General features: G+C 45.3%; 1 protein-coding gene across 4 annotated transcripts in view; it reads right to left on the bottom strand.

The window, feature by feature from the left end:
• LOC109907027 (calmodulin-binding transcription activator 1) overlaps positions 1–26,682 on the bottom strand; it is a 642,956-nt gene that overhangs the window by 45,794 nt on the left and 570,480 nt on the right. For 3 of the 4 annotated variants that reach the window (XM_031794415.1, XM_031794413.1, XM_031794414.1), the window contains 5 exons: positions 22,875–23,028; positions 4,483–4,623; positions 1,701–3,997; positions 1,002–1,128; positions 552–686 (listed from right to left, as the gene is read on the bottom strand). In XM_031794415.1, coding sequence (XP_031650275.1) covers positions 552–686; positions 1,002–1,128; positions 1,701–3,997; positions 4,483–4,623; positions 22,875–23,028 — 2,854 coding nt within the window. The remainder of the gene's footprint in view (positions 1–551; positions 687–1,001; positions 1,129–1,700; positions 3,998–4,482; positions 4,624–22,874; positions 23,029–26,682) is intronic. The other variant, XM_031794416.1, reaches the window with a different exon arrangement.

The following is a 26,682-nucleotide window of genomic DNA, read 5'->3' as shown; positions in this document are numbered from 1 at the left end:
AGAGAGAGAGAGAGAGAGAGAGAGAGAGAGAGAGTGAGAGAGAGAGAGAGAGTGAGTGAGAAGGCAAGAGGGCAATACAGAGGAGATGAGAGAGAGAAAGAGAGAGGGAGGGAGAGGGAGAGAGTAGGAGAAAGAGAAAGAGTGGGAGAGAGAGTGGGAGAGAGAGAGAAGGCAAGAGGGCAATACAGAGGAGAGGGAGAGAGAGAGAGAAGGCAAGAGGGAGATACAGAGGAGAGGGAGAAAGAGAGAGAGCGAGAGAGAGAGAGAGAAGGCAAGAGGGAGAAAGAAAGAGAGAGAGAGAGAGAGAGAGAGAGAGAGAAGGCAAGAGGGAAATACAGAGGAGAGGGAGAGAGAGAGAGAGAGAGAGAGAGAAGGCAAGAGGGAGATACAGAGGAGAGGGAGAGAGAGAGAGAAAGAGAGAGAGAGAAGGCCAGATGGAGATACAGAGGAGAGGGAGAGATAGAAAGAGAGAGAGAGAGAAGGCAAGAGGGCAATACAGAGGAGAGGGAGAGAGACAGAGAAAGGTCAGAGGCAGATAGACTGTCTCTTACCGTCCAGTGAGAGCCAGTCGTGTTGTGAGGAAGGCAGTGAGGGCAGGGCGCGGGCCTTATACTCAAACACCACTGAGTTAGAGATGATCTGGTTACTGGCTGTCACCTGCAGCGTCACCAGCCCAGTGTCATGAGCTGTGGACAGAGACAGACAGACAGAGGGGGTTTGAATCAGACGCTTAACTAATAACTGCTACAACTCTAACACTCTTGACCCTAAACCCCTGTACAATTAGGAAATCATACTATTCTTCCTACAACATCTCAGTGTCCAGTGAGACACAATCTCAACTGAGGAACCTTCATGTAATGTATGCTGATCTCCAGAAACCAAATTAGAAGTCTAAAAGAAAATGACCAATATCCCTGATAAATAGACTGTGTTTTTAGTCGACTGTGGTGGAAGGATACAGGAGGTGTGGCAGGCCAGGCCAGTGAGGCCAGTCTTACCTGGGCAGTAGCAGCGCAGCACCCCCGGCTGGATGAGAGAGGCAGGGACAGCGACCTGGTCAAACAGGCAGTTGTAGTTAGAGCTGGCCTCCTGCCATGGACCAGTGATGAGCACCTTCACTCCTCCCTGGAACAGATAAACACACAGACTCACAGAGCGGGAAATGGATAAACTGAATCTATACTAGATATGAGGGAGCGAGTGTGATTTTGGCTATAATTTAATGCCATGCTGCCATCTCGGGGAGAGCAATAGGAATAACATGATCACACAGTGATGTATCCTCAAACTGCATGAAATCTAGTGAAAGGGCTGCCATCTCATGGGTGAACATTGTCATTGACATTACACAGACTTATTTTGTCTCTGTGTTATATTTGACTGGGCTGCCATCCTGTGGTTGGACAGTGATTTTACAGCCACTTTTCTGATTGACCAAAGTGGTCGCCATCTTGTGGTGGAACAGTGTCATTGACGTTACACAGACTTACACTCTCTGTACATTACATTATTGTGCTGCCATCCGGTGGTTGAACAGTGATCTTACAGATAATTCAAACTATGTTGATATGTGTGTTTGTTGGTAGGAGTAAAAAAAAAAATCTGTCTGACTAAAATAAAACTATTTAGTAATTAAATTGGAGTATAATTATAGTTAAAGGAGGAGAACATGCACTAACAGTGTGGTGGAGGCTCACCTCAGGGTAGGACCACTCAGGGGAGTAGTCAGTGACGATGAAGAGTCTTCCAGTGGCCTGCAGCATGCCCAGAGCCCCCTGGGCCACTGCTGCAGACACAACCTCCGCCACGTGCATGTAGGCCAGGGAGCCTGGCTCCACCCCTGCACCCCCGGCCCCTCCACCAAGGGACTGGGGGCTGCAGCAGGGCTGGAGACAAAGCTCTGAGGGGCTGTATCCTGCCCCCCGGGCCCCTCCTACCCCTCCGTCCTCCTGGTCCTGCTGAGGAGCTCCGCTAGGTGTGGCCTGGCCATCTGAGCGGTGGTTGCCCACCAGCTGGTGGGTGTAGAGTGCTCCTCCGGCCGTCATGTTGGCTCCACTACCGTCCACAGAGATGAAGTCATTGATAAGGTCAGAGAACTGGTTCCCGAAGGAGATGTCGAAGTGGTCCAGGCTGATCTCCATGCCTCCCCCACCTGCTCCACCGTTAGAGCCCGCTCCGCCCAGGCCCTGGTGGGGCCCCACGGTGTTGTAGAGGCCCTGGACCATCCCAGCCCCCTGGAGGAGGGGCTGCAGCTGCTGCTGTTGCTGGGAGCGGTTGCTGCCGTCATTGTTGACCCCATTTCCGTTGTGCATGGCCACTCCTTTCCCTCCACCTCCCTGACTTCCTCCTCCGTTGTTGGTCTGCTGCAGGTAGTGCTCTGCACCTCCTCCCTCTTGGTTGCCTCCTCCACAGGCCTGGAGGTGATCTCCAGGCTTCAGTAGACCCTCTCCGTTCTCTGTTCCCCCGGCCTGGCCTGAGCTCACGCTGCCTGGCTGCTCCAGACCCACCACCTCCTCATGCTCTGGCCCCAACCCAGGGAAGCCACCCGGGTACTGCAGGAGCTGGAGAGACCCAGGCCCCTGCCCTGGCCCCTCGGTGGGGGAGCCCCCGTTGCAGTTGGCCCTATGCTGGCCCTGGTGGCTTTGGTGGTGGTGGTGGAGATGGCCGTTGCTGCCAGGGGAGTCCGTCTTGACCACCTGCAGGCTCATGTAGGCTGTGGAGTCGTGGGAGTTGTGCTCCATCAAGTGAGTCTTCTGGCCCATGGAGGACCTGCCCTGCTGGGCCTGGCCGGACTGCTGGGTGTCCTGGAGGAAGAAGCTGGGTGAGTGGCTCTGGTGGGAGAGATGAGGGCTGTTCATAGCCTGGCCATAGCTCACTGTCCCAGCCCCGGACGAGTAGTCCTGCTTGGCATCGATGGCACTGAAGTCCATCTGCTCCAGGGTGGTGCTGGGGCTCAGGCCTCCTCCAGAGGGCAGCAGAGAGCCTGCAGGGGTCAGGCCGAGGGAGCCCTGTGCTGAACCTGCCCCAGAGGAACAAGACACACCTCCACAGCTCACCACCACCCCCACCTGGTATCCCTGCTCGGTGGCCAGCTGCTGCTCAAAGGACATGTCCTCCGTCTTGATGTTCTTCACCAGAGCAGAGTTGAAGCTGTATCCAGAGTCTGACATGGAGGGAGAGCGCTGCATGCTGCCATTGGTGCCGTTGGAGGAAGAGGAGGAGGAAGAGGAGCTGCCGTCCCCCTTCAGTCTGCTGCCCCCATAGGTTTGGCCCTGCTTGGGGTTGTTGAGAAAGCAGTCAGGGTCGAAGTTCATGGTGGTCTCAGGTATCTTCATGCCTCCGTTATCCAGACTGCTGGATAGGACCAGCTCTTCAGACACCCCGGCTGCAGACAGCATGGACAGACCGTCTGCTCCCCCCGCCACCCCGGGAACCTCCCTAACTCCTCCGCTGGGGAAGGCAAACTTGTGGCTGTCTGCCACAACACCGGACAGCACCAGGCCCTGGGAGGCAGTGTCTGGGCCCATGAGGTGGGTGTTGGGGCCCCCTGTGGGGGACATGCTGTAGACGGGGTCTCCGGTCACCTCGGACATGAAGACACTTTGGGACATGACGGCGGCTACGTGGCCCAAGCCCGTCACCACGGGACTGTCAGCCATGTCTGGGTCGCTGTTCAGGCCGCTGCTGATGGACACAGGGGAGTTCTGGGTGGTGTCTGGGACCTCCACCTGGTTGGTAGAGGACACCTCTGTGCTGTTCTGGTGCAGTAGAACAGGCTTGTGGACCTTGCCGTTGCGTTTCTCTCTGGTGCTACCCCCTCCTCCCCCTGAGCTCTTCCCTCCTCCATGGCTGCTGTGCTCGGTCTTGCCCTCAGACACGTCGTTGTTCTGGACCTCAGAGTGACCACTGCTGTAGCCTCCACGGGGGTCCACCTTGGGGGAGATGATGCGGTGTTTGGCGCTGTTGCACTTGTGATGCACGCTGCTCCCTGCACCTGTTAGAGGGAGGAAGGAGAGGTTACTAAGAGATAGCATTAGATACAGTAGAAGTCATCAATCATCTACAAAGAATGTAGAATGGTACAGTGAATCTCGGTGACACAAACTAATTCTGTGGGAAGGCTTTGAATGACTTGTTACAACAGTTCATCAGAATTCATACAATGCCAATAAGAATACTGCCTGTACTTTTGTACCTAAACAAATCACCTGGAAACACATGTAATTATCCAAGGAATTGTAATTCAAGTAATCATTTGATTGATTGGTGTTCCTTTTGATACTATTTGAACTTTTATCAATCCAAAAAGAGAGAGCCATGACCCTGACACTTTCACATTGACTCTGAGCATGATGTATGAGCTTAAACCTCTTCTCCTTCTCCCTACCTTCTGTCCTTAGACTTCTCCTACCCATCTCCCCTTTCTCTCTCACCCCCTATCCTCCTGTCCCTATCTACCCCCTATCCCCTTCCCCTTACCCAGGGTGCCCGTGCAGAGGCAGTTGTGGGTCCGGGGAGGTGGCTTGGTTTGGTGGCTGTCCAGAATCTGCTGCACCAGCTGCTCCACTGAGAAGCCAGAGCTGCTGTTCCCGTTGCTACAAGTCCACTTGATGCCATGAACTGCCGGGAGAGAGGAGGAGACACAGACGTCAGCCAGACAGCCACTACCACCAGCCAGCCAGCCACGCCAGCCCCCCTCCCCACCACCACCCGCCTCACTGCACACCACCACACCGTACACTACTGACCCACCTATATATATATATATATATATATATATATATCACTAACTGTAAGTCGCTCTGGACAAGAGTGTCTGCTAAATGACTAAAATGTAAATGTCCAAAAAATAAGTATATTTAATACAGCCCCTCACCACCAACCATGCCAGCCCCCTTCCCCTCCCCATCACCACCACACACTGTACACTACTAACCCACCCATACACCCCCTTAATACACTGTAAACTACTAACCCACCCATACAGCCCCTTAATACACTGTACACTACTAACCCACCCATACAGCCCCTTAATACACTGTACACTACTAACCCACCCATACAGCCCCTTAATACACTGTACACTACTAACCCACCCATACAGCCCCTTAATACGCTGTACACTACTAACCCACCCATACACCCCCTTAATACACTGTACACTACTAACCCACCCATACAGCCCCTTAATACACTGTACACTACTAACCCACCCATACAGCCCCTTAATACACTGTAAACTACTAACCCACCCATACAGCCCCTTAATACGCTGTACACTACTAACCCACCCATACACCCCCTTAATACACTGTACACTACTAACCCACCCATACAGCCCCTTAATACACTGTAAACTACTAACCCACCCATACACCCCCTTAATACACTGTACACTACTAACCCACCCATACGCCCCCTTAATACACTCTACACTACTAACCCACCCATACACCCCCTTAATACACTGTACACTACTAACCCACCCATACACCCCCTTAATACACTGTAAACTACTAACCCACCCATACACCCCCTTAATACACTCTACACTACTAACCCACCCATACGCATACTGAATCCTATCACTTCTACACTCCTTACTTGCACCCTGTAACATACCATCCCCAACTATCCCACTTCACACCACAGTGTGCTTGTGCAACGCAGAATTACTGAGCAATGTCTTGTCTCTTTCCCTGCCTTTCCCCACCAACTGTACTGTACACCACTACTTCCTGAAGTAGCCAAGCACACAAGCAGCATGGAGTAAACCTGCTGGCTTTTCTGTGTCATTGTATTTCCCTCTGCTCCCGCTATGTGAGTGCTTATGAAGGTGACATTCCCCCCTGTGCTGCCTCTACCTCTGCTCAGGCTGTAATGGGGAAACCACTAGAGGGGAACACAGTCTAGCTGCAGCCAAGGGAGGAAAGAGAAGAGAGTAATTCTCCTTCACAACTCTGCCTGGCTGGCTGGCTGCCTTTCTGGCTGGCTGGCTGCCTTTCTGGCTGGCCTGCTCCAGTCACACTTCACCGGCACCTCCTAATACCTCTCACTTCTTCCCTAGCTCAGGCTTGGCAGCCAGACTCCTCTTCTCATCAGGATGATAGTGATGCTGCTAGCACAAGCATAAGGCCTATAATATCACACGTGACTGATGCTACTGCTGCTGCTGCCACGCCACCAGCTCTGAACCAGAAAACAGAAAACTGAAATGGGGCACATTTAGAATATCAAACAAAATCAAGGCAGCTCTAATACTGGTTCCCACGCCTCGCTACCTCCCTCAGTTATATAGGCAGAAGAGAGGGAGGGAGGGAGAGAGGGAGTAAATACGTGTGTGTGTGCATGCTTGCGGGAGAGCGAGTAAGAAAGAAAGAAAGAAAGAAAGAAAGAAAGAAAGAAAGAAAGAAAGAAAGAAAGAAAGAAAGAAAGAAAGAAAGAAAGAAAGAAAGAAAGAAAGAAAGAAAGAAAGAAAGAAAGAAAGAAAGAAAGAAAGAAAGAAAGAAAGAAAGAAAGAAAGAAAGAAAGAGAAAGAAAGAAAGAAAGAAAAAAGAGAGAGCGAAATTAGAACGCTGCTCCAGAGAGATACAGAGACAAGGAGAAAGCTAATCAGGGTGCTTTCACTTCAATGCTGGCGGATCACTCCTCTATTGATCTTGTTTAAGGACAATACAATTACCGTACCTAGCATTATTGTTTTCACGTGTGTACAAAAGTGTACTCTAGGCTGCAGTGAAAATGTCATTCCATTTGGATTCGTTAGCAGGCCAGTCTTGCTGTATTTTTACTTCTGATACTGAGATGCGCCGTCTGTTGCAGATCATCATTCTCCCATGTTGTCCTATAATAATGTGGCCACATATGCTCCCGGCAGAACCAGTCATTCAGGAAAGTTTAACATGAGAGGTGCCTCCTCTCCAATCCGAGGTGCTATTCTTCGCGCACCTAGAGCCTAACTCTTCAATATAGCCTAAACATGTATCATTTAACTTGTGAAATGTATGACCTTTTATATATGGCACACAACTAGTCACAATATTTTCATCTGACTGGGTTACTTCAAAAGTCTCCTGTAGGCATGCGTTAGTCCAAAACATAATTCGAGCATCCTCAAAATTGCTTAACAGTTTTTGTTATTTAACTAGGCAAGACAACTAAGAGCGAATTCTATTTACCATGATGGCCTACCGGGGAATAGTGGGTTTATCTGCGGGTTATTTATACCTTTTTACCTTTACCTTTCGGTTACTGGCCCAACGCGCTAACCACTAGGCTACCTGCCACCCCCTATAATAGCCAGGCTTCCATCCAAACATTTTATGCCGGTAAAATGCATGTCAGATAAAAAAATGTAAAGACAGGCCTGATGGAAAGAGAACATTTTTCGGGAAACTTTACAAATGGCGACAAAACAAAATACGCTAGACAAGGTGAGATCTTTTTTGTGTCGGTAAAAGCAATTATGCGAGAAATGTCGGTGGAAACGCTTTAATGTGCAAATATTTATATAATAACTATCATATTCAAGTAAATTTGGGAGTCACGCGATGGTCCTCCCACGACTTGTAGGGAAAGCATGCAGCCTACAGATTAAATATTTTATGAACTTCACACGATGGTGAAAGTGGAAAGTGATGAGTTTGATGCTCCATTCCAATAAATATCTAGGGTCTTTTTCTGGTGACATGATTCTCTATGCTTGTCTGCCGTTTGACAATTAAAATAATCTCGCTATTTTGTCCATATTAATCTCATCATAGAAATGCACTCTAGCCAACAGCGAGATTTCGCAACAATCTTTATAACGCAACAATCTTTGGGTGAGAAAACCATCAGTAGAGTTGAAAGTGTGATGGAAACCCATTTAACTTGTATTTTTTCTTTGGTACATGGAAATATAATCGCAAAAGTTATTTTTATGTGCAGTACATATTTATGCACATACTTTTGCGTACACATATTATGCAGATGTTACCGTGGGCGTAGCGAAATGGTAATGTTTCTAGCTCTAATAATGCTGTAATACCTAACAGTACAAAACAATACACGCAAATCCACAAAATAAAAAAGAAAGGAATGAATAAATATAGAAATATTAGAACAATATTAGAACAAGCAGAATAAATGTATATGATGGTGTGTATTGAGATTATGGAAAGTATATGAATAGGAAAGGTGTGTACAGCAGTAGTTATATGTAAATATTATGAAAGTGACTAATGTTTAATGACTATGTACATAGGGCAGCAGTGTCTAAGGTGCAGGGTAGAGTACCGGATGGTAGCTGGCTAGTAACAGTGAAATTCAGCGCAGAGGCCTGCTAGTGATGACTATCTACCAGTCTGATGGCCTGGAGATAGAAGCTGTTTTTCAGTCTCTCGGTCTCAGCTTTGATGCACCTGTACTGTCACCGCCTTCTATATGGTAGCGGGGTGAACAGGCTGTGGCTTTGGTGGCTGAGGTCCTTGATTATCTTCTTGGCCTTCCTGTGACACAGTGTGCTGTAGATGTCCTGGAGGACAGGCAGTGTGCCCCCGGTGATGTGTTGGGCTGACTGCACCACCCTCTGGAGAGCCCTGTGGCTGCTGACAGTGCATTTGCAATACAGCCCGACAGGATGCTCTCAATGGTATATCAGTAGGAGTGTGTGAGGGTCTTAGGGGCCAAGCCAAATGTCTTCAGCCTCCGGAGGTTGAAGAGGCACTGTTGCGCCTTCTTTACCCAACTGTCTGTGTGGATGAACCATTTCAGGGTGTCAGTGATGTGCATGCCAAGGAACGTGAAGCTTTTCACCCTATCCACTGTGGCCCGTCGATGTGGATGGGGGTGTGCTCTCGCTGCTGTTTCCTGAAGTCCACAACAGCTCCTTCATTTCTTTTATGTTGAAGGAGAGGTTATTTTCCTGGCACCACTCCACCAGGGCCCTCACCTCCTCCCTGTAGGCTGTCTAGTCATTGTGTCATCTGCAAACTTGATGATTGAGTTAGAGACTTGCATGGCCACGCGGTCATGGATTAACAGGGAGTACAGGAGAGGGCTGAGCACACCCCCTTGTGGGGCACCCATGTTGAGGATCAGCGTAGCGGAGGTGTTGTTGCCTACCTTCACCACCTGGGGTCAGCCCGTCAGGAAGTTCAGGACCCAGTTGCACAGGGCAGGGTTCAGACCCAGGGTCCCAAGCTTTGTGATGAGCTTGGAGGGCACCATGGTGTTGAAGGCTGAGCTGTAGTTGATGAATATCATCCTTACATTGGTATTTCTCTTGTCCAGGTGGGATAGGGCAGTGCTTAGTGTGATGGTGATTGCATCATCCTTGGATCTGTTGGGGTGATATGGAAATTGTAGTGGGTCTAGAATGTCGGGTAAGGTGGAGCTGATATGATCCTTAACCAGTCTCTCAAAGCACATCATGACGACAGAAGTGAGTGCTACGGGGCAATAGTGATTTATAATAGTTACCTTCACTTCCTTGGGTACAGGAACAATAGTGGACATCTTGAAGTGGGAACAACAGACTGGGAGAGATTGAATATATCCGTAAACAATCCCCGCTGGCTGGTCTGCACATGCTCTGAGGACGCAGCTAGGGATGCCGGCTGGGCAGGCAGGTTTGTGATGGTTAACATGCTTAAATGACTTACTCATGTCAGCCACGCAGTGGGCCACGTCGGTGGCACTATGTTTTCCTCGAAGCGGGTGAAGAAGGTGTTTAGCATGTCTGGGAGCAAGACGTCAGCATCCGTGGTATTGATGTTAAAATAGGGACCACAATTGAAACAAGTCCCCAACTATTGATCCCGGTCACCTTTATCATTTGGTGAATAGAAAGGGTTACAAAACTCTTTCCATTCTGTTACAAAACACCAAAAAGTGTAATAACATTCAGATTGTTAAGCCAAGCCTTTGATACTGGGTAAGACTACAAGGTAGGGAGAGATGTGTGTTCTTTTTGTCGAGATTGACATAGTCTATTTATTGTGGTGTTGAAAACACAAACCATGATATTGAAGCGCCCGAAGTCGGTATGCTTTGTTTATTGTTTGTGTGGTGCATTGGCACAGAAACCTATTGGTGGACAATTCGTTGCATATATTTTATATAATTATAAACATGGCATCAAAATGTTGAAAATCTGATTTCCCTCTAGCTGATCATTGTCTGCAGATGGCTCTGATCGTAGTTTAATGAAACAGGCAGGGAGAGTGAGCTCGTCTGTGGTGTTTGGCGAAGCCTCAACCTTCTGGCCTGTAGCCCTGCGTGGCATCCACATTTATAAACACAGGGTCGCTATAGTATTTGTGGTTAAAAACATTATTTTGAATTAATTCTATTCTTACAGTACAAGGGGAGGGTCATGTGAACATATTTGTAATGTTGGGGGGAGGGGAGGTTAGCATTTTTTTAATGACACCTGGCTACATGAGCTCAGATTAAGAATGGCAAAGACAATAAACATAACTATAATATTATTACATTTTATTTATTCAGGGGAGCCCGATAGAGACCAGGGTCTCATTTTCAATGGTGTCCTGAGACCATAAAGTAAACCAACACTACATTACGTTAGAACATCACTAACATCACAGTCATCATAAACAAGTTATTAAATCAATCACTAAAAACAATTGCACACCTCGGTGCACTCACTTATCATCAGGGTTTTAAACTGCCCTAGTGGCACCAGGGAATCCAAATGTAATGCATTTTGGAAGTGAAAACTAAAAGCAGATGTACCTAATTCCGTGCAGACCCAAGGAATCTGAAGAGTTAACCAACCATGTGAGTGGGTTTGGTATCTCATTCTTTTATAGGTTAGCAACAAAGTTAGGTAAGTTGGAAGCTTGTGTAGTAGAGCTTAGTAAACAAAAAGGGAGTAATGAATTGATCTACAGGACTTTAATGAGGACCTGCCAACCTTTTGATATAAAGTAATGCACACAGATTTTAAAAAATTACGTATGTATCTGTTGTTTTACTCTTTCCCTGTGAATTAGATACATATTCAAATGACCTGTCTGACCTCATAACTGTTTGTTATCTCAGTAACACATCTGTTATGATGATGCAGGCATTAGTAATATGGTGATAAGAGACTGTTGTCATGCAAGGTGTCCTGAAACGGGTCCCCCTTCGTGACAAAGCCAGAGCAGAGCTATAGTAGAGAGCTGACTCAGAGCTTTGACAGACCTCAGAGTGACAGCTCAACACTGCCGCTGGTCCAAACAATCCTGCCTCACTATGGCTCTGAATGATGCCCCAAGCCAGTCTGCCAGGGTTTGTCATAGCTCAGTAAATGCTCTCCTGCCTGGTTTGGTCTCACCCTCGGGGGTCTGAGCTGTTTGTGTGTGTGTGTGTTTGTGTGTGTATATGTGTGAGTGTGTGTTTGTGTTTGTGTGTGTACATGTGTGTTTGTGTGTGTATATGTGTGAGTGTGTGTTTGTGTGTGTATATGTGTGAGTGTGTGTTTGTGTGTGTATATGTGTGAGTGTGTGTTTGTGTGTGTATATGTGTGTGTGTGTTTGTGTGTGTATATGTGTGAGTGTGTGTTTGTGTGTGTATATGTGTGAGTGTGTGTTTGTGTGTGTATATGTGTGAGAGTGTGTTTGTGTGTGTATATGTGTGAGTGTGTGTTTGTGTGTGTATATGTGTGTGTGTGTTTGTGTTTGTGTGTGTATATGTGTGAGTGTGTGTTTGTGTGTGTATATGTGTGAGTGTGTATATGTGTGAGTGTGTGTATATGTGTGAGTGTGTGTTTGTGTGTGTGTGACATATCCGCCTGTCTTCCCTCCTTACTCAGGGTTGTGTTTAAACCTCCCCTGTTCTCTAACAGCCACAAGGTTCTGTTCCGTCCGGCGGCATCACTACCACCACCACAACCAGCTAATTCCTGTGTCATCATCCGGAACGACCGCGCATGTAAGGGATGTGGCCTGATGAGCAGCGTCTGTCTTCAGGATACACAGATCACATCACATTCTCTTTGCACCACTGGGCACTGACTGGGATATGGTGCCATGCACCCACTTCACTGCCCTGCCATGCCCTGGTCTAGTTTGGCCTAACCCTGGAAGGAAGATTTGGAGGGATAGAGAGAGGAAAGGAGAGAAAGGGGAGGGATATAGGGATGCTGGTGGTGTGTTTGTCTATCAGCCGGGGCCTGACTGACTCCATGGCTGGGGCTAGGGTTGGAGCATCACTGGGCCGGGGCTCCTGCTTGTTTACTGCATCAGAAGAGGGGTGTGAGTCAAGCTGCCTGACTCGCTGCTTTCTCATTGGCCTACCTGCCCTTTCATAGCAGAGAACCCACGCTGTGACCCCCAGCCCAACCCTCAACCCTCATCTTTGACTCTCTCCTCTCTAGGGCTGGGGAAGGACCAGTTCAGACAAGGCCATGTTGACTGTTTGTGTGTGTGTGTGTGTGTGTGTGTGTGTGTGTGTGTGTGTGTGTGTGTGTGTGTGTGTGTGTGTGTGTGTGTGTGTGGGTGTGGGTGTGGGTGTGTGTGTGTGCCTGTGTGTGGTTATGTCTCTGCTATTGTATGTTTTTTTTTTCGGCAGAACAACACAAACAGCTAGACTAGGATCCAGTGAACCACATCATCTCAATTGCTACTTGGTTTTCTGTGTCATTAGACATGTCAAAGACTTTGTGCAGTGGGACATCATGTGTAGAGAATAACTCACGTCTAGAGCAGGGTTCCTCATCTGGTGGGCCGCGGGTCATTTTATTTGGCCCCTTTACGCTCTGCATGGCAAACATACACAATCCATGTCTCAATTGGCTCAAGGCTTAAAAATCCTTCTTTAACCGGTCTCCTCCCCTTCATCTACACTGATTCAAGTGACATCAATAAGGGATTATAGCTTTCACCTGGTCAGTCTATGTCATGGTGTTCATAATGTTTTGTACACTCAGTATATATGTGATCGTATAATGTAATGAAATTATTAGGTTTTAGTCAAATATTGAATCTGTTTGGGATTCTTGCGGTCAATTTGCAGTCTTCAAATTCAAAGCCTTAAGCGAACATACATATCAATGGCAGCATGATACATTGCTTAACATCAAAACATACTTCAAAGTTTCCCAGAGCTTACTAATTTGCACAGTACTTAGTTAAACCGAAGGTTTGTAGCTACGATAGAGGGTAGGGAATGGGACTCTGTCCAGCCTCTTCCTCTGAGGGCCTACATGTTAAACTTCAGAGGAGTAAAAGTGATTCCTTTTCCCTCCGAGATCCTTAGTGCTAGACTACATACTCTCCCTCCCGTATACAGCAATAAACACCTGCGTATATCCGCTGATGAACCATAGCTTTTTGTGTAAGACATGAGTCACTCTGGGGAGAATGTACCGTTTGAAAAGGCCTGCTGTATTATTCACAGCTGAATAATACATAGATAATATAATATAATGCTGCTGTACACTTCGCCTCCACCCCTCTATGTCCCTATGATCAGAGAGAGAGGCTGTTCTATCAACACACCACTAGGTGACACTGTCGCTCTACCTTACAGCTGATGTTTATATCCTGGTTGTTCTATGAGGGAGGGAGAGAGAGATTCTGGAATATTCAAGGCCTGAGGTCATTTGCCTTTGGCCTAAAGAGCAGGAACCTGGACTTCACCAAAGAAATCAGAAATACAGACATTGTCATGCTAAGAAACACGGTATAGAGGAGATGAACCCACTGGTTGCCCTCTAGGTTACAGAGCTGGTAGTCCCATCCACCAAACTACCAGGTGTGAAACAGGGAAGGGACTCAGGGGGTATGCTAATTTGATATAGAGCAGACCTAACTCACTCTATTTAATTAAATAAAACAGGAACATTTTACATTTGTCTAGAAATTCAAAAGAAAATGATCTCAACAGAGAAAAATGTCCTCCTGTGTGCAACCTATATCCCCCCACTATAATCCCCATACTTTAATGAAGACAGCTTCTCCATCCTGGAGGGGGAAATTAATCATTTCCAGGCCCAGGGACATGTACTAGTCTGTGGCAACCTAAATGCCAGAACTGGACAAGAACCTGACACCCTCAGCACACAGGGAGACAAACACCCACCTGGAGGTGACAGCATTCCCTCCCCCATATGCCCCCCTAGACACAACTACGATAACATAACCAACAAAAACGGGTTAGCAGCTCTGTTGCACGCTGGTTATGTACACAGTCAATGGTAGGCTTCGAGGTGACTAGTATGGTAGGTACACCTATAGCTCATCTCTTGGCAGTAGTACTGTAGACTACTTTATCACTCTCACTTCATCAAACCAGAGTCTCTCAGATCATTTACAGATTACAGCAAAATCACAGTCTACTTGAACAGAGGAATACTCAATCACGAGGCATCAAAGCCAATGTAACTTAATAATATTAAGAAATGCTATAGATGGAATGAAAGTAGTGTGAAATCCTAACAAAAAACTATTTGGCAACAACAAATTCAATCCCTTTCAGACAACTTCCTGGACACATTTTTCACTGTAATAGTGAAGGTGCAAACTTGGCAGTAGAAAACCTAAACAGTATATTTGACCTCTCGGCTTCCCTATCAAATCAAACCATTTCAAACAGCAAACCGAAGAAAATGAACAACAATGACAAATGGTTTTACGAAGAATGCAAAAACCTAAGAAAGAAATTGAGAAACCTATCCATCCAAAAACATAGAGACGCAGAAAACCTGAGCCTACGCCTTCAATATGGTGAATCACTAAAACAATACAGAAATACACTACGGAAAAAGAAGGAACAGCATGTCAGAAATCAGCTAAATGTAATTAAAGAATCATAGCCTCTAACCACTTCTGGGAAAATTGAAAAACACTAAATCAACAACAACACAAAGAGTTATCTATTCAAAACAGAGATGTGTGGATAAACCACTTCTCCAATTTTTTAGGCCCTATATCAAAGAGCAAACAGCAAAAACATATACATGATCAAATACAAATCTTAGTATCAACTAGACCAGAACCCACTGGATTGAACTACAGGACAAAATATAAACCCTCCTTTGGTGTTGAAGGTTTCCTCGATTCAATGATGAAATATACAGACCACAAATTCCAATTGGCTATACTTAAACTCTTTAACATCATCCTTAGCTCTGGCATCTTCCCCAATATTTGGAACCAAGGACTGATCACCCCAATCCACAAAAGTGGAGACATATTTGACTCCAATAACTACCGTGGGATATGCGTCAACAGCAACCTTAGGAAAATCCTCTGCATTATCATTAACAGCAGACTCATACATTTCCAGAGTGAAAACAATGTAATGAACAAATGTCAAATAGTTTTTTTTAACCAAATTACCATACGACAGACCACATATTCCCCCTGCACACCCTAATTGACAAAAAAATCTAGCCATAACAAAGGCAACTTTTGACTCAATTTGATATGGTCTGCTATACCAATTGATGGATAGTGGTGTTGAGGGAAAAACATACGACATTATAAAATCCATGTACACAAACAACAAGTGTGCGGTAAAAATTGGCAAAAAAACACATTTCTTTCCACAGGGCTGTGGAGAGAGACAGGGATGCAGCTTAAGCCCTACCCTCTTAAACATATATTTCAACGAATTGGCGAGGGCACTAGAACAGTCTATAGCACCTGGCCTCGCCCCACTAGAATCTGGAGTCAAATGTCTACTGTTTGCTGATGATTTGGTGCTTCTGTCCCCAACCAAGGAGGGCCTACAGCAGCACTTAGATCTTCTGCACAGATTCTGTCAGACCTGGGCCCTGACAGTAAATCTCAGTAAGACCAAAATAATGGTGTTCCAAAAAATATCTATTTGCCAGGACCACAAATACAAATTCCATCTACACACCGTTGCCCTAGAGCACACAAAAAACGATACATACCTCGGCCTAAACATCAGAGCCATAGGTAACACAAAGCTGAGAACGATCTGAGAGACAAGGCAAGAAGGTCCTTCTATGCCATCAAAAGAAACATAAATTCGACATACCAATTAGGATCTGGATAAAAAATACTTGAATCAGTTATAGAGCCCATTGCCCTTTATGGTTGTGGTGTCTGGGGTCCGCTCACCAACCAAGAATTCACAAAATGGGACAAACGCCAAATTGAGACTCTGCATGCAGAATTCAGCAAAAATATCCTCTGTGTACAACGTAAAACACCAAATAATGCATGCAGAGCAGAATTAGGCTGATACCCGCTAATTATAAAAATCCAGTAAAGAGCCGTTAAAATCTACAACCACCTAAAAGGAAGCGATTCCCAAACCTTCCATAACAAAGCCATCACCTACAGAGAAATTAAGCTGGAGAAGAGTCCCCTAAGCAAGCTGGTCATGGGGTTCACAAACACAAACAGACCCCACAGAGCCCCAGGACAGCAACACAATTAGACCCAACCAAGTCATGTGAAGACAAAAAGATAATTACTTGACACATTGGAAAGAATTAACAAAAAAACTGTGCAAACTAGAATGCTATTTGGCCCCAAACAGAGAGTAAACAGTGGCAGAATACCTGACCACTGTGACTGACCCAAACTTAAGGAAAGCTTTGGCTATGTACAGACTCAGTGAGTATAACCTTGCTATTGAGAAAGGCTGCCATAGGCAGACCTGGCTCTCAAGAGAAGACCGGCTTTGTGCACACTGCCCACAAAATGAGGTGGAAACTGAATGGCCCTTCCTAACCTCCTGCCAAATATATGACCATATTAGATACACATATTTCCCTCAGATTACACAGACCCACAAAGAATTCGAAAACATTTCCAATTTTGATGAACTCCCATATCCGTTGTGTGAAATACCACAGTGTCATCACAGCAGCAGAATTTGTGACCTGTTATCAAAAGAAAAGGGCAATTGTAAATACAATGGCTGAGGCTGCTTTGTTGCTCTGTGGATGTGTCCCAATTGGCCATTGGACCTGGTCAAAAGTAGTGCACTATATAGGGAAAAGGGTGCAATTTGGAACGCAGACTGCATGTGGCCTCATGTAGCCTCATGTAGCCCATCAGCTAGAAGGCATCTCACCCTTCTCGGCCCTCATTGTCCCAACAACTCCCCAGAGTTAATGACTTCACGCATTACTGCAAATGGCTGGGATTGAAATGATGCCCCACACCTGATGAATACAGTAGTTCACAGCAATGCTGTTAGCTGTCCATTTCCTGTACTGATATATCCTGTCATGTACTGTCCTGTACTGAAATATCCTGTCATGTACTGTCCTGTACTGATATATCCTGTCATGTACTGTCCTGTACTGATATATCCTGTCATGTACTGATATATCCTGTCATGTACTGATATATCCTGTCCTGTACTGATATATCCTGTCATGTACTGTCCTGTACTGAAATATCCTGTCATGTACTGTCCTGTACTGATATATCCTGTCATGTACTGATATATCCTGTCATGTACTGTCCTGTACTGATATATCCTGTCATGTACTGTCCTGTACTGATATATCCTGTCATGTACTGTCCTGTACTGATATATCCTGTCATGTACTCTCCTGTACTGATATATCCTGTCATGTATTGTCCTGTACTGATATATCCTGTCATGTACTGTCCTGTACTGATATATCCTGTCATGTACTGATATATCCTGTCATGTACTGTCCTGTACTGATATATCCTGTCATGTACTGTCCTGTACTGATATATCCTGTCATGTACTGTCCTGTACTGATACATCCTGTCATGTACTGTCCTGTACTGAAATATCCTGTCATGTACTGTCCTGTACTGATATATCCTGTCATGTACTGTCCTGTACTGATATATCCTGTCATGTACTCTCCTGTACTGATATATCCTGTCATGTACTGATATATCCTGTCATGTACTGTCCTGTACTGATACATCCTGTCATGTACTCTCCTGTACTGATATATCCTGTCATGTACTGTCCTGTACTGATATATCCTGTCATGTACTGATATATCCTGTCATGTACTGTCCTGTACTGATACATCCTGTCATGTACTTTCCTGTACTGAAATATCCTGTCATGTACTGTCCTGTACTGATATATCCTGTCATGTACTGTCCTGTACTGATATATCCTGTCATGTACTGTCCTGTACTGATATATCCTGTCATGTACTCTCCTGTAATGATATATCCTGTCATGTACTGTCCTGTACTGATACATCCTGCCATGTACTGTCCTGTACTGATATATCCTGTCATGTACTGTCCTGTGGTGGATGGGATGCTCAAGTGACTCCTAAACTGATTGCCAGAGGAGCAATGAAGGAGAAAACGATGGTGGAGCGTATGCTCTGGTGATCATGGCCAGTGTGTGTGTGTGTGAGAGGGCCTTGCCTGGCTAGCTGGTCTGTATTCACAGAGCATCTGTCCCTCAATGTGCATCTGAAAGCTGCTGACACACTACTCTCTACCTGGTCCCATCACCAATAATCAGCCATGTGAACATCACTCACCATCACCACCCTGCCCCTGCCAACATACACGCACGTATACACCCGCACACACACATACATACAGCCTGGAGTCTGGCTATTAACAACTCTCTCAAAGATTTTCAAAAGCCCCTAAAAGATTATTATCATCAGACAAACTCTGACATTTTTCCCAAACACTCTCATACACTGTCTCAAACACTGTCTTAAATATTTAGTCTTGCCCATTAACCCTCTGAATGGCACACATACACAATCCATGTCTTATTGTCTCAAGGCTTAAAAATCCTTCTTTAACTCATCTCCTCCCCTTCTTCTACACTGATTGAAGTCTATTTAACAAATGACATCAATAAGGGATCATAGCTTCTACCTGGACTCACCTGGTCAGTCTATGTCATGGAAAGAGAATATGTTCCTAATGTTTTGTACACTCAGTGTATATACAGTTGAAATCGGAAGTTTAAATACACTTAGGTTGGAGTCATTAAAACTTGTGTTTCAACCACTTCACAAATGTCTTGTTAACAAACTACAGTTTTGGCAAGTCGGTTAGGATATCTACTTTGTGCATGACACAAGTAATTTTCCAACAATTGTTTACAGACAGATTATTTCACTTAAAATTCACTGTATCACAATTCCAGTGGGTCAGAAGCTTACATACACTAAGTTGACTGTGCCTTTAAACAGCTTGGAAAATTCCAGAAAATGATGTCATGGTTTTAGAGGCCTCTGATAGGCTAATTGACATAAGTTTAGTCAATTGGAGGTGTACCTGTGGATGTATTTCAAGGCTTACCTTCAAACTCAGTGCCTCTTTGCATGACATCATGGGAAAATCAAAAGAAATCAGCCAAGACCTCAGAATTTTTTTTAGTTTAGACCTCCACAATTCTGGTTCATCCTTGGGAGCAATTTCCAAACACCTGAAGTTACCACATTTATCTGTATAAACAATAGTACGCAAGTATAAACACCATGGGACCACGCAGCCGTCATACCGCTCAGGAAGGAGATGCGTTCTGTCTCCTAGATATGAATGTACTTTGGTGCGAAAAGTGCAAATCAATCCCAGAACAACAGTAAAAACGAGTCCTATATCGACATAACCTGAAAGGCCGCTCAGCAAGGAAGAAGCCACTGTTCCAAAACCGCCATTAAAAAGCCAGACTACGGTTCGCAACTGCACATGTGGACAAAGATTGTACTTTTTGGAGAAATGTTTTCTGGTCTGATGAAACAAAAATAGAACTGTTTGGCCATAATGACCATTGTTATGTTTGGAGGAAAAAGGGGAAGGCTTGCAAGCCGACGTATACTATCCCAACCGTGAAGCACGGGGGTGGCAGCATCATGTTGTGGGGGTGCTTTGCATCAGTCAGGAAGGTAAAGCTTGGTCGCAAATGGGTCTTCCAAATGGACAATGACCCAAAGCATACTTCCAAAGTTGTGGCAAAATGGCTCAAGGACAACAAAGTCAAGGTATTGGAGTGGCCATCACAAAGCCCGGACCTCAATCCTATAGAAGATTTGTGGGCAGAACTGAAAAGGTGTGTGTGAGCAAGGAGGCCTACAAACCTGACTCAGTTACACCAGTTACCAGGAGGAATGGGCCAAAATTCACCCAACTTATTGTGGGAAGCTTGTGGAAGGCTACCCGAAACGTTTGACCCAAGTTAAACAATTTAAGGGCAATGCTACCAAATACTAATTGAGTGTATGTAAACTTCTGACCCACTGGGAATGTGATGAAATAAATAAAAGCTGAAATAAATCATTCTCTCTACTATTATTCAGCCATTTCACATTCTTAAAATAAAGTGGTGATCCTTACTGACCTAAGACAGGGGATTTTTACTAGAATTAAATGTCAGGAATTGTAAAACTGAGTTTAAATATATTTGGCTAAGGTGTATGTAAACTTCCGACTTCAACTGTATCAACAAATTTGCAAGGGCACTAGAACAATCCGCAACACCTAGCCTCACCCTACACGATTCTGAAGTCAATTGTCTACTGTTTGCTGATGATTTGGTGCTTTTGTCCCCAACTAAGGAGGGCCTACAACAGCACCTAGATCTTCTGCACAGATTCTGTCAGACCTGGGCCCTGACAGGTAATCTCAGTAAGACAAAAATAATGGTGTTCCAATTTTTTTACAGTTGCCAGGACCACAAATAGAAATGCCATGCCCTAGAGCAAACCAAACACTATACCTACCTCAGCCTAAACATCAGCACCACAGGTAAACTTCCAAAAAGCTGTGAATGATCTGAGAGACAAGGCAAGAAAGGCCTTCTGCGCCATCAAAGGGAACATGAAATTCATATTTAAAAATTATTGAATCAGTTATAGAACCCATTGCCCTTTATGGTGCTTTATTCTATAACTAGAGGACTCCTGATATCTCCAGAAGTATATTTTTTTTGTCTTTATCTGTTGTGGTCCAGTACTGTCTTTTTCCTAGCTAGGGCCATCCACTTTAAGTGCTGCCTGTCTTCCCAGTAGACTAATTGGTGTGTGAACTGCTGACTGCTCATAACTTGCAGATAGTTGTTGACACATCAACCAGGATCAAGGGGCAGGGCAATTTGTGACTTGTTTTAGTAATCGGTGGCTGTATTGGAGGGGGAGTGGTTTCACCTCTCTTAGGCAATCAGCAATTAGTACAGGGAGGCGTGCTCTCCACCTCTGCTAGGCAATTAGCAATCAGTGTTAGTTCTTCAGTCTCCCTGGTTTCTCAGTGGCAGCTGTAAGCACTGGTCGTTCAGTTCTGCCGGAACTCTAAGGCCATCGTCGAAACTAAGACGGTTCTGCCGAGTTGTTTGAGGAAGGCTCACACCACTCTGTCACTTGAGTATCTTACCTAGTTATTTACAGATGATCTCATTTAGCTTTTTTTGTATCTTTGTCAACTACTGTGTGTGTGTGTTCTATACCTGTTAGTTCCTCTCCCTGTAGGCTTTACAGACGCTCCCCACCCCTTGTCTGCAACCCTTCTGATTTAGTGTACCCTGCACGCAAAACCCAGGTATCTGGCAGCATTTGGAACTGAGTTCATCTCAGCCTATGCTGCCCTTCAGTCCCTTGGATTTTTGGTCCCAACGGAGACATGGATCACCCCTCTAATTATCAAAATCCAGAAAAGAGCCTTTCAATTCTACAACCAGCTAAAAGGAATAAATTCCCAAACCTTCACTAACAAAGCCATCACCTACAGAGAGATAAGTCTGCTCAGCAAGCTGTTCATGGGGCTCTGTTCACAAACCGACCCACATAGCTCCAGGACAGCAACACAATTAGACCCAACCAAAACATGAGAAAACAAAATGATAATTACTTGACACATTGGAAAGAACCGAGCAAACTGGAACGCTATTTGGCCCTAAACAGAGAGTACACAGTGGCAGAATACCTGACCACTGTAACTGACCCAAACTTAAGGAAAGCTTTGACTATGTACAGACTCAGTGAGCATAGCCTTGCTATTGAGAAAGGCCACCATAGGCAGACCTATGGTCTTCAAGAGAAGACCGGCTATGTGCTCACTGCCCACAAAATGGAAACTGAGCTGCACTTCCTAACCTCCTGCCAAATGTATGACCATATTAGAGACATATTTCCCTCAGATTACACAAACCCACTAAAAAATCTGAAATAAATCAAATTTTGAATTCATGTCTATTTGGTGAAATACGACAGTGTGCCATCACAGCAGCAAGATGTATGACCTGTTGCCACAAGAAAAGGGAAACCAGTGAAGAACAAACACCATTGTAAATACAACCCATATTTGTTAATGTATTTTTCCCTTTTGTACTTAAACTATTTGCACATCATTTAAACACTGTACATAGCCATAATATAACATTTGAGACGTCTCTATTCTTTTGAAATGTTTACTGTTAATTTCTGATGGTTTATTTCACTTTTGTTTTATCTATTTCACTTGCTTTGGCAATGTAAACATATATTTTCCATGCCAATAAAACCCTCTAGAGTTCAATTCAAATTGAATTAAGAGAGGGGAGGTGTGTAGGATTTCTGGTGAGTTACTATAGATGCTCTTTCTCCCATACACTGGTGTTTATTAATAGAGCTCTCCACTGCACTGTGCTGGGCCTGCTCTGCTGCCTGACTGGGAGGATGGGTGGCCAGGGCCTGTGCTGGGCTGTGTGCTCTTAGGCTGGGCACCGTGGTGATAGGTGACCTCTGTTTACCAGACAGCTCCAGTCAGGAACACAATAACAACATAGTAACCAGGCTAGGAGAGGTCTGAGCATTAAAGACCCAGACATGTGTGTCTGGGGCTCTTAGGGCTAGACCCTTGAGAAGAGCTTGCACCTGTAATGAATAAGGCTTTGAAAAGGCTTGGCGCTCTCAATAAGTGCTGTGCTCTAAATGTGATAGGTCAGATACTCACACATGGGCTTGAGCTGGCCAATCAGCTCCTCCTTGGTCCACTTGGCCCATTCCTTCTTGTCTGTGTTGATGGAGCACAGGATTGGCCCGCATGGTTTCCCACAGTCCTCTATGGCCGGCACATTCAAGTAGTGGACGAGCACGATGTCAGGGTTCTGGAGAGGGAGGGAGAGAAGGAGGGGAACCTTAGGTTAGTCAGCAGACTCAGATGATGTGGGTCTGGTAACAGTGAGAGAGAATGGGAATCACACATAGGCCCAGAGAGAGAGAGAGACCCTGCTGGAAGTGTAACACCTTCCACCATTACAGCTGTTGTGTTAGCACACAGACATGCTGCTGGAATAGGCTGCTGTTGGAGAGACATGGTAACTCTCACACAATTAATTGAGTGAGAAAAGCTCACAGAGAGAGAGTGACAGAGAGAGGGTAAGAGAGAAAGAGAAGCAAAACATAAATGTGTCTCTGAAGAAATATGTGGAGGGGATGTTAAAACCTCTTTGGAAGATTGTGTGTGGTAATGGCCCTACTATGTGCATGTAACACACTTATAGCATTTTGTGTAGTCCTCCCACATGCTGAGCCAATGCCCTCTATTAACTTGCCTGTGTACCCAGTCAGATCCACCTATTTAGCCGCCACAACTGTTACCTACAGTATGTAAATTCCCTAAATTGACAGCTTATGAAAAATTGGTGCCATTTAAAAGACCGGTTGAGCCGGTGTGAATAACATCAATTGTGTTCTGTAATCATGAATAGCTTTGATTACTGTGCAGAGTAAACAGTGGCAGGAGAAACACTCCCACTCCGCTCCTTAAGACTCCATTTATTAGTAACACACTAATGCCAATAACAACACACACATGCACCACACTCACTCTCATTAGGTGTGTACACACACACACACACACACACACACACACACACACGCACAAACAGACCTGTTAAAGTAACAAAATAAATGTAATGACAGCATGTGTTTGAGTGTAGTTTGAAGCTTCTTCAGTGCTAAGTGGATTCTAAATCAACATGCTACTAGGTCTGTGCTCCCTACTGGTCCAAACCATTCATCTGTACCACTCATTCCTCCATTCCCCTCTCCAACCCCCTTTTCCTCTCTCTCTACCTTGATCAAGGATGGAGGGACGGGAGAGAGAAACACCAGGGATAATAAACATGGAGGGACAAGGAGAGAGATACACCAGGGATATTAAAGATGGAGGGACAAGAAGAGAGATACACCAGGGAAAATAAAGATGGAGGGACAAGGAGAGAGATACACCAGGGATAATAAAGATGGAGGGGGGGGAGAGAGAAACACCAGGGATAAATAAGGTGGAGGGAGAGGAGAGAGATACACCAGGGATAATAAACATGGAGGGACAAGGAGAGAGATACACCAGGGATAATAAAGATGGAGGGACAAGGAGAGAGATACACCAGGGATAATAAAGATGGAGGGACAAGGAGAGAGATACACCAGGGATAATAAAGATGGATGGACAAGGAGAGAGATACACCAGGGATAATAAAGATGGAGGGACAAGGAGAGAGATACACCAGGGATAATAAAGATGGAGGGACAAGGAGAGAGATACACCAGGGATAATAAAGATGGAGGGACAAGGAGAGAGAAACACCAGGGATAATAAAGATGGAGTGACAAGGAGAGAGAAACACCAGGGATAATAAAGATGGAGGGACAAGGAGAAAGATACACCAGGGATAATAAAGATGGAGGGACAAGGAGAGAGAAATACCAGGGATAATAAAGATGGAGAGAGGAGAGAGAAACACCAGGGATAATAAAGATGGAGTGACAAGGAGAGAGAAACACAAGGGATAATAAAGATGGAGGGGGGGGGGGGAGAGAAACACCAGGGATAAATAAGGTGGAGGGAGAGGAGAGAGATACACCAGGGATAATAAACATGGAGGGACAAGGAGAGAGATACACCAGGGATAATAAAGATGGAGGGACAAGGAGAGAGATACACCAGGGATAATAAAGATGGAGGGACAAGGAGAGAGATACACCAGGGATAATAAAGATGGAGGGACAAGGAGAGAGATACACCAGGGATAATAAAGATGGAGGGACAAGGAGAGAGAAACACCAGGGATAATAAAGATGGAGTGACAAGGAGAGAGAAACACCAGGGATAATAAAGATGGAGGGACAAGGAGAGAGATACACCAGGGATAATAAAGATGGAGGGACAAGGAGAGAGAAATACCAGGGATAATAAAGATGGAGAGAGGAGAGAGAAACACCAGTGATAATAAAGATGGAGTGACAAGGAGAGAGAAACACAAGGGATAATAAAGATGGAGGGACAAGGAGAGAGAAACACCAGGGATAATAAGCATGTAGGAACAAGGAGAGAGATACACCAGAGATAATAAAGATGGAGGGATGGGAGAGAAACACCAGGGATAATAAAGATGGAGGGAAGAGGAGAGAAATACCAGGGATAATAAAGATGGAGGGAAGAGGAGAGAGATACACCAGGGATAATACAGATGGAAGGAGGAGAGAGAAACACCAGGGATAATAAAGATGGAGGGAGGAGAGAGAAACACCAGGGATGATAAAGATGGAGGGACAAGGAGAGAGAAACACCAGAGATAATAAAGATGGAGGGACAAGGAGCGAGAAATACCAGGGATAATAAAGACGGAGGGACAAGGAGTGAGAAACACCAGGGATAATAAAGATGGAGGGACAGGGAGAGAGATACACCAGGGATAATAAAGATGGAGGGAGGAGAGAGAAACACCAGGGATAATAAAGATGGAGGGACAAGGAGAGAGATACACCAGGGATAATAAAGATGGAGGGACAAGGAGAGAGATACACCAGGGATAATAAAGATAGAGGGAGAGGAGAGAGATACACCAGGGATAATAAAGATGGAGGGACAAGGAGAGAGAAACACCAGGGATAATAAAGATGGAGTGACAAGGAGAGAGAAACATCAGGGATAATAAAGATGGAGGGACAAGGAGAGAGATACACCAGGGATAATAAAGATGGAGTGACAAGGAGAGAGAAACACAAGGGATAATAAAGATGGAGGGGGGGGGGAGAGAGAAACACCAGGGATAAATAAGGTGGAGGGAGAGGAGAGAGATACACCAGGGATAATAAACATGGAGGGACAAGGAGAGAGATACACCAGGGATAATAAAGATGGAGGGACAAGGAGAGAGATACACCAGGGATAATAAAGATGGAGGGACAAGGAGAGAGATACACCAGGGATAATAAAGATGGAGGGACAAGGAGAGAGATACACCAGGGATAATAAAGATGGAGGGACAAGGAGAGAGAAACACCAGGGATAATAAAAATGGAGTGACAAGGAGAGAGAAATACCAGGGATAATAAAGATGGAGGGACAAGGAGAGAGAAACACCAGGGATAATAAAGATGGAGAGAGGAGAGAGATACACCAGGGATAATAAAGATGGAGGGACAAGGAGAGAGATACACCAGGGATATAAAGATGGAGGGACAAGGAGAGAGACACACCAGGGATAATAAAGATGGAGAGAGGAGAGAGATACACCAGGGATAATAAAGATGGAGAGAGGAGAGAGATACACCAGGGATAATAAAGATGGAGGGACAAGGAGAGAGATACACCAGGGATAATAAAGATGGAGAGAGGAGAGAGATACACCAGGGATAATAAAGATGGAGGGACAAGGAGAGAGATACACCAGGCATAATAAAGATGGAGGGAGGAGAGAGAGAAACACCAGGGATAATAAAGATGGAGGGAGAGGAGAGAGATACACCAGGGA

This window comes from Oncorhynchus kisutch, linkage group LG17, assembly GCF_002021735.2.
Source record: "Oncorhynchus kisutch isolate 150728-3 linkage group LG17, Okis_V2, whole genome shotgun sequence".
In the NCBI taxonomy this organism is placed as follows: Eukaryota; Metazoa; Chordata; class Actinopteri; order Salmoniformes; family Salmonidae; genus Oncorhynchus; species Oncorhynchus kisutch.
The sequence above is the reverse complement of the archived record's forward strand: the minus strand, read 5'-3'. Positions and strand labels throughout refer to the sequence as shown.